Source organism: Alligator sinensis, unplaced genomic scaffold, assembly GCF_000455745.1.
Source record: "Alligator sinensis unplaced genomic scaffold, ASM45574v1 scaffold482_1, whole genome shotgun sequence".
NCBI classification, from domain to species: domain Eukaryota; kingdom Metazoa; phylum Chordata; order Crocodylia; family Alligatoridae; genus Alligator; species Alligator sinensis.
The window spans coordinates 1,890,143-1,898,304 of NW_005842084.1; the positions used below are offsets into that span (position 1 = coordinate 1,890,143).

Here is an 8,162-nt window from a genome sequence, read left to right on the forward strand (position 1 = left end):
AACAGGATTGCTTAATTTCTTCTGTCAAAGTTTGGGACGGAAAAGTGTATTTTCAGCTAATCAAAAGTGTTCGCAGAAATCATCAGATTCGGTTGAAAGTTTTCATCTGACAAACAACATTTAAACAAAGCTGCATTTGAGTTTAATGATGAAACCCCAGCACAATCTGTGGTAGTGTTAAAAATGAAAAAAAAAAATCAAATATTTTCTATGGAGATAAAATAAACCCCACACACTTTTTGCTATAAGATAATGACTCCTTTTCATTATCAACTACACTGTACTAGAAATGCATCATTAGTCATATGACTTATAGTATCACAGCCACCCATCTACATGTTGCATTCATTACAACTAGGGTACATGTTTTTCCAAGAGAAGCAGATGTTTTGTTCCTGTTTAATTTAAGCTCAGATCACAGTGTATTTGTCTCAGTTTTTATCAGAGAAAGTTGCTCTTCACAACCCACCAAATGTAAGAAATTTTACAACCAGCCACAGTGTTTTTCAGAGAGATTTCTTCAGCCATGTAATTAAATGCTTTGTGAACACAACTCTTACATATTTTGAGTTGTATTGATTATTCCATACTTAATTTTAGTTAATAGATAACACCAATTATTCAAACTATCAAAACAGAAGTTTCTAGAGGCCAGTTTAAAATCACTATACTCAAATATAAACATGTCGTGAGACTATCCACTTCTGTAAATTCCAGTTTTGAAGTATTAGGGTCTTAAAATACTGACACACAAAGCATTGCAAAACAAAGCACGAAACACCTGATTCTCCACTGTTCTGCACTCCGTAGAATCATTTACATTCATGCAAACAGAGCTTAAAATGCTATCAAATCAAAACAGCAATGTTTTACACCAACTTTCTCCTGGTGAAAGGCCCTAGTCCAGCAGATGAAAAGTCCCAGGCTAATGTGCTTTTAATTCCCATGTGCTTTAGTGCTCTCCTGAATGTGGAGCCAACTCATGGTACAAAGAGGTGAAAAGAAAATGAAATGTTGTATGCTCTTGCCCAAGATTGTCCAATGCTTGCTGCAGAATCATACCAAAGAAAATGGTGAACAAAGTAGGGGTGAGTACACAGTCTTCCTTAACTCCACTGGAGAGCAGAAAGGGACCTGAGAGCCTGCTGTTGTATTTGACTTGTCCACGCTGACTGTCATGGAGTTGCCTGACCATGGTGAGGAACTTAGATGGGCATCCAAGCTTCTCATGAATCTTCCAGAGGCCATTTTGGTTTATGGTGTCAAACACCTGAGAAAGGTCAATGAAAGTGATGTACAACCCCTTGTTCTGCTCCCAGCACTTTTGCTGTATTTGTCTGAGCACAAATACCATATATATCATGCCTCTGTTTGCTCTGAAGCCACATTGACTCTCCTGGAGGACCTCATCTGTTATGGCAGGCACCGGCCTGTCGAGGAGAATTCTAGCTAGAATTTTCCTGGTGATGGACAGAAGTGCGATCCCTCGGTAGTAGGAACAGTCTGACTTGTCACCTTAATTCTTGGACAGGGTGATGATTACAGAATCACGGAGATCTTATGGAGTTTTCCACTGCTCCCAGCAGGCTATAAAGAGTTCATGGGGCTTGGAGTGTAGGGCAGGACCGCTGTATTTCAGGGCTTCAGGTGGAATTCCATCAATTCCAGGGGCTGTGTTGCTTTTTAACTGTCATTAGCAGTGAAGGTTTCTTCCAGTGTAGGATGCTCATCAAGTTCTTCTTTAATAGGCAGTTGCTTGACTTGGTTGATGGCAGACTCATGTACTGTGCATTCAGTGCTAAAGAGAGTTTGAAAGCGCTCAGACCATTGGTCCATGACAGTCTTTGTCAATGTGTAGGATCTGGCCATCAGCGCTCCTCAGTGGGCTTTGGATCAGGAAGGTGGGGCCATAGGCAGATTTCAGTGCTTCATAGAAGCTTCTGGTGTCACCATTATCAGCACATAGTTGCATTCTTTCCGCAAAGTTAGACCACCATTCATTTTAGATGTCATGCATTTTCCACTGAAGGGTGTTACATGCCTGGCAGTAAGCTGCCTTTCTCTCTTGGCTAGTTGGCTGTGCTAGAAGGGCTTGATGAGTGGTCCTCTTTTGTGAGCAGGGCTTGGATGTCTGTCATTTTCATCAAACCAGTCCCGGTATCTCTTAGTACTGAGCCCAACAATCTCCTTGGTGGTCTCCAAGACTACTGACTTGATGTGTTCCCAGAGTCAATCGAGTGAGGTGTCTGCAACATGGATTTGGCTTTCAAGCTTTGACTTCTTTGAAATTTTTGTTGGCAAGATTGATTTTGAAGCTTCAAAACATCATATTTCTTTGGGGGGTTACTTCTGTGCTTGGGCTGAGGCTTTGAAGTGGGAGGACAACTTTGAGTGAAAAAGTCAGTTGTCAGTATAGTAGTCAGCACTAGGCATGACTCTAGTGTGCAGGACATTCCCAAGATCATGCTGATGCACCGAGATGTAATCTATCAGGTGCCAATGTCTGGAGCGGGGATGCATCCAAAAGGTCTTATAATGGTTTTTCTGCTGGAACTGGGTTTTGGTTATTGTCACTTGCATTTCTGCACAGAATTCCAGAAGCAAGCGTCCATTGTCATTACAGTTTCCCAATCCATGTCTTCCAAGTGCGCCTTTCCATGCTAGATTGTCATTGCCAACTCTTTCATTAAAATCGCCCAGGATGATGGTCCTCTCTTTGGATGTTTTTTTTCTGGATAAGATTGCATAGGTCAGTATAAAACTTAAGAAAATACATTATTTGTTGGCTAGTTAAACTAAATACTACATGCAATGACATACAATAATAGGCTTTTAACCCACTGGCTTTTAAACAGGAAAACTCTTCCCACGGTTTATGAGAATTTAATTTGTAATAATTATGAGAGAGAATACAGCATGAGTGGATGGAAATGTACAACAAAGGTAACTGATACAGCCTTCTATTAGCTTTCCAAATACAAATTTAAAAAAGTTACTCTCCCATATCAGTGTATGTGTTTGGCATACCACTGGTTGTATTTTTATTTTTTTAAATCCTTAGTTCCATTTTCAGTAACAACATAAACTAAAGTAACTGAGGAAATGGTAAGGCAAGGATGCAAGTATCCATAGTACCAATGATCATCTCTCACTTCAAGACCATTTTCCTGAATACCATCCAAAAAATGCTAAGAATTCAGAAAATGACATGTACCTTCCTTAATTAACCCATTAGTAATCACATTTTAATATAGTAAAAAAAATTCAAGCCAATTGTTCATTTCCATGTAAAACAATGTATTGGCAGTCTTTACATTACATTTATTGTAAGGTATATATACACATATACATAGACACATACACACATGCACGTGTGTGTGTACACACACACACACACTCTCATACGTACAGCAAAAGCTGTGTTATCCAGCATAAGCAGGGTGCCAGTTATATAAACATTCTGGTTACCTGAGGGCAGGAGGTTTTCGGCTGGATGCAAACCTGAGGTGGGTGGTGCACGCGGTGCAGCAGCAGTGCAGGGTGGTATGTGTCAGTGGCCACAAGCTTTCCCCCGCTCCTCCCACATCCGGCTGGCCAGCTGGAAATTCCAGTTAATAAAGTGTTCTGGTTACTTAAATGCTAGTTAACACAGCTTTTACTGTATATATGTTTGTATTTTAAATCATATAAACATTGGTTCTTTCATTTCATTTACCTCATTTATAGAGGATGTCTGGGTTTCTGTTTCTTTGCTCACTTGCATTTCACTTAGCTAGGACAGAAAACTAGACTGAACCTTTTCTTCAGATCATTGTTATAGTTTGGTATTAATAGACTAGAATAATAATGTAGTATTACAGTATTTACAGTTAAAAAAAAAAACCTACCTGGGGATCATCTAAATCCAGATAATAGTTTTATTATATTTTTCAGAAAAATATGTCTATTCATATTGTAGTCTGTACAACTGGTTTTTAACCCTAACATTTAAGGTTAAACTGCTTTCCACTTCAGTTTACGCAGACCGTGGTATTATTTGACCTTGCAGGCTTCTTGATAGATTACCAAAGTAAACAGTCCCAGGCACAAACCCAGTTAACAATGCAGCATGTATATATTAAAAGAAGAGGGTAAGGGAGGGAGTTCTCCTTCCACTGCACATGCTGTGGGGCCATTTCCCAAAACAGTTTTGCCTTTAACTTTTGTTGACAGTTTTGCCTTCATTTTCTTCTTTGCAAACTGATGCTCTGAGTTAATTCTTGAATTTGAAGCCCTTAGCCTCTGTCCCAAATTACCCTTTAGGGCTAGGGACAGAAGTTACACTTAAACCAGTTTAAGTGATCAGAAACCAATTTAAACCTGTAACAGAACATAAGTTCAGTGCACATAAACCAGTTTTAAAATGGCCAAAACTGGTTTGTAATAAACCTGGTTGAATGTAGTATCAGATTTAACTGATTTGGATCAAATTGGTTTATCTAGCTTCTGTCCCAGACCCCTTCCTGGTTTAAGTTAAACCACTCCTGGTTTAAGTTAAACCCAAGCATCCCAGCATGCTTTTCAGACCAGGGTTGGGCTGTGCTGTCTGCTACAGAGACCAGGGCTGGCCTCACCCCTCTGATCTCTAGCCAGAGCAGGGGTGGGGGAGTGGCCAGACATGGGCCTGGCATGGCACCCTGAGACAAAGGAAGCAAGGATGGGGTTTATTCCCTCCTCCCTCCCCTCTCCCACCGGGGGACCAAAGCTAGAGTCTGCCTGGCCAGGGTGTAGCAGCACCTGTCAGCCATTCCCCCCTCCCCACTCCAGCAGCAGGGGAGGCAGCTTGGCCAGAGGTGGCCAGAATGGCCACACCATCCACCTGCCTCACCAACAGCAGGGGTTGTGGGGCTCAGCCAGGCTGGCCCGCATTTGGTTTTCTCTGCTAGATAGAATCATAGGGCTAGAAGGGACCCTAAAGGATCATCGGGTCCAGCCCTCTGAATGAGCAGGACAGACATCTGGGGTCAGGGGACCCCAGCCAGGTTACCGTCCAGTCTTCTCGTGAAGACCTCTAGCGTAGATGATTGCACCACCTCTGGGGGGAGCTTGTTCCATAGTCTGGGCACCCTAGTTGTAAAGAAGTTTTTCCTAATGTTCAGCCTGAAACTATCTTCTAGGAGTTTGTGGCCATTGTTTCTAGTTTTCTCCCAGGGCGCCCTGGTGAACAGTTGTTCACCAAGCCCCTGATGTATGCGTCTGATACAGCGGAAAGCCACAATCAGGTTCCCTCCCAGCCTTCTTTTCTTTAGGCTGAAGAGTCCAAGATCCCTCAGCCTCTCCTCATATGACTTGCCATGCAAATCTCTGATCATACGGGTGGCCCTTCTCTGGACCATCTCGAGCTTTAGCACATCTTTGATGAAGTGCGGTGCCCAGAACTGGATGCAATATTCCAGCTGTGGCCGCACCAACGTTGAATAAAGCGGGAGAATCGCTTCTTTGGTTTTATTGGAGATGCATCGACTGATGCATGCCAGAGTTTTATTGGCCCTAGCGGTTACTGCATCGCATTGCCGGCTCATATTCATGCTGGGGTCTATTGTTACCCCCAGATCCCTTTCATTTGTAGTGCTGGTCAGGTTAGTGATGCCCAGCCTGTAGGTGTGCTGGGGGTTCCTCCTTCCCAGATGCAGTATTTTGCATTTCTCTATGTTGAACCTCATCTGGTTTCATTCTGCCCAACATGCCAGCCTGTCTAGATCTGCTTGTATCTGCAGCCTGTCTGCAGGTGTGTCCGCACAACCCCATATCATGGTGTCATCCGCAAACTTGGCCAATGGGCTTTTCACCCCCTCATCCAGGTCGTTGATGAAGATGTTGAACAGCACTGGGCAAGTACTGACCCCTGGGATACACCATTGCCCACATCTTGCCAGGATGACACCAATCCATTCATTTGGACTCTCTGTGTCCTACCCTGCAACCATTTTTGCACCCACTTGATGATCCTGCAGTTCAGCCCAATATCTTACAGTTTTCTTATCTGTACCTCATGGTATATCAGGCCAAAGGCTTTCTGGAAGTTGAGGTATATGGTGTCAACTGCTTTTCTCTCATCCAGGTGACAAGTCACCTGATCATAGAAAGAAATGAGGTTGGTCAGACAAGACCTGCCTGCGATGAAACCATGCTGGCTGTCATTCAGCCGTTTGCAAGTTTTTCACATATAGCCTCTTTGATGAATGTTTATAGGATTTTCCCTGGAGTAGAAGTTAAGCTAATTGGCCTGTAAGTTTCCCAGGTCCTCACGCTTCCCCTTCCTGAAGATCGGCACAGCATTGGCCCTCTAGGATTTCTCCAGAGGCCCATAATTTTTTAAACACCTTTGCCAGGGTCTCTGTGATTACTTCGACCAACTCTTGCAGTACTCTTGGGTGGATTTCATCTGGTCCTGCTGATTTATATACATCTAATTTATTTACTCGAATGTACACTAGTTCAATGGCAATGGTGGAAATGGTGTCAATCTCACCCTGCTAGTTCTGTGCCCTACCTGGCGTGTTGTTCCCTTTGGTATTATGAAATACTGAGGCAAAGTAGTCATTTAGGAATTCCATTTTTTCCTGAGTAGTAGTGACCAGGTATCCTGAGGCATTGAGCAGTGGCCCCACACTCCCATTAGTTTTCCTTTTACTCCCTATGTAGCTAAAGAAGGACTTCTTGTTGTCCTTGATTCTTGCAGCTAGTTTTAGTTCAGTTTCTGCCTTAGTTTGCCTAATCTGGTTTCTACAAGTGCAGGCCATTGTCAAGTAGTCTTCCTTAGAGGCTGTCCCAAGCTTCCATTGTTTGTACACCTCTTTCTTTTTCTGTAGGAGGTCTGCAACTTCCCTGCTTAGCCAAGAGGGTTTTTTGACCCTTCTGCTACTTTTTCTCTGTAAGGGAATGGATTTTCTCTGAGCCTTAAGGATTGTGTCCTTAAGGAACAGCCATTCTTCTTGTATTCCCTTTACCTGTCTCTTGGTCTCTCAGGGCATTCTCTACTAGTGATCTGAGCTTATTAAAATTTGCATTTTTGCAGTCTAAGACTTTGAGCTTGGTATCTGTTTTGTCAGCCTTGCGATGGACCAATTATAAACTCGTGTTTGTCCGATTATTAATTGTAATTATTACACATTCTTCAATCTGTCCCTGGAATTGGAAAAAAATGGTCACTTTCCTCAGGGCTGTCCAACTGGTGATCTGTGGAACACACAAGCCCTGCAAGGGGCTAACATGCCCATTGGCTCCTGCCTAGCCACTGCTTCCCTCATTGCTTTTGATGCAATGTCTCCAGCTGCCCCTTCCTCCCTGAATTCTGCTTCCTACCCATCCTCTTGGGGGCAGGATGGTGCAGCAGGAGGGAGCTAAACTGGCCATGCTCTAGATATGGTGTGGGAGAACCAGGCTGGCCATGATGTGCATGGCAGCAGAAAGGGGAGCTGACAACATGGCACACATATTAGTGGTGCCTGTGCTGGAGGAGGAGGACCTGCCCATGCAGTGTGCCCTGTAGGGAACAGAGAAAAGCAGTATGTGCAACATGGGCAAGACAGGCTGCCCATGTGGAAGATAAAGGGGCCTCTCACAGCAAGCAGCTTGAGTGTCAAGTGTGCCCTTGGCCTATGGCCCATACAGTACACTGCCCCTACCTGCCAACATGTTGGACAGCCATGACTTACCTTATGGTAACTGTGGTTCTTAGAGATGTGTTGTCCATAGGAATACTACTTGTAGCTAGTACACACGCTTTGTGCACACAAGATCAGATACTTGGGGGCTCTGTTCTCTGGATGTTATCATGTCCCCCATACAATAGTCTAATGGTAGAGCAGGACAAAGTGTATCTCAGTTCCTTCCACTGATACAGAATTCAAATGATTTAGGACTCTGTAGTAGCCAGGGCAGACTGCAATGCAAAGTTCATCAGGTTCAATAAAAAGTCATACATGAATAAGAACAACTAAACAAAAACTTTCATTTTAGAGTAATAGGCAATGCTCTGCAGTCCCTTGGTCTCTAACTAACTACTACCTAACTGAGAGATCATCTCCCAATTACTGACTTCTTCAATCTTCTGAGTTAGGAAGCATCTCTATTATAATTTCTATCAATACAGGCAGGTCTAATCCATGACTAATCTAGTC

The 8,162-nt window shown here is 43.2% G+C and overlaps 1 protein-coding gene across 1 annotated transcript; it reads right to left on the reverse strand.

Annotated features, from left to right (window-relative positions):
- Positions 1-2,036: 2,036 nt before the first annotated feature.
- LOC112550344 (craniofacial development protein 2-like) lies at positions 2,037-7,735 on the reverse strand. Its single transcript, XM_025204486.1, has 2 exons — positions 7,698-7,735; positions 2,037-2,731 (listed from the first exon to the last, which is right to left on the reverse strand). The coding sequence occupies exons 1-2, from the start codon at positions 7,733-7,735 to the stop codon at positions 2,401-2,403; spliced, it is 369 nt and encodes a 122-aa protein (XP_025060271.1). The 3' UTR covers positions 2,037-2,400.
- Positions 7,736-8,162: the final 427 nt, after the last annotated feature.

Excerpts from the sequence above, each read along its gene's own strand:
- LOC112550344 (XM_025204486.1), bottom strand. The coding sequence starts at position 7,735 with ATGGACAACACATCTCTAAGAACCACAGTTACCATAAG. Across the intron at positions 2,732-7,697 it reads AGAACCACAGTTACCATAAG|AAAAAAAACATCCAAAGAGA; the intron begins GTAAGTCATGGC and ends AATCTTATCCAG.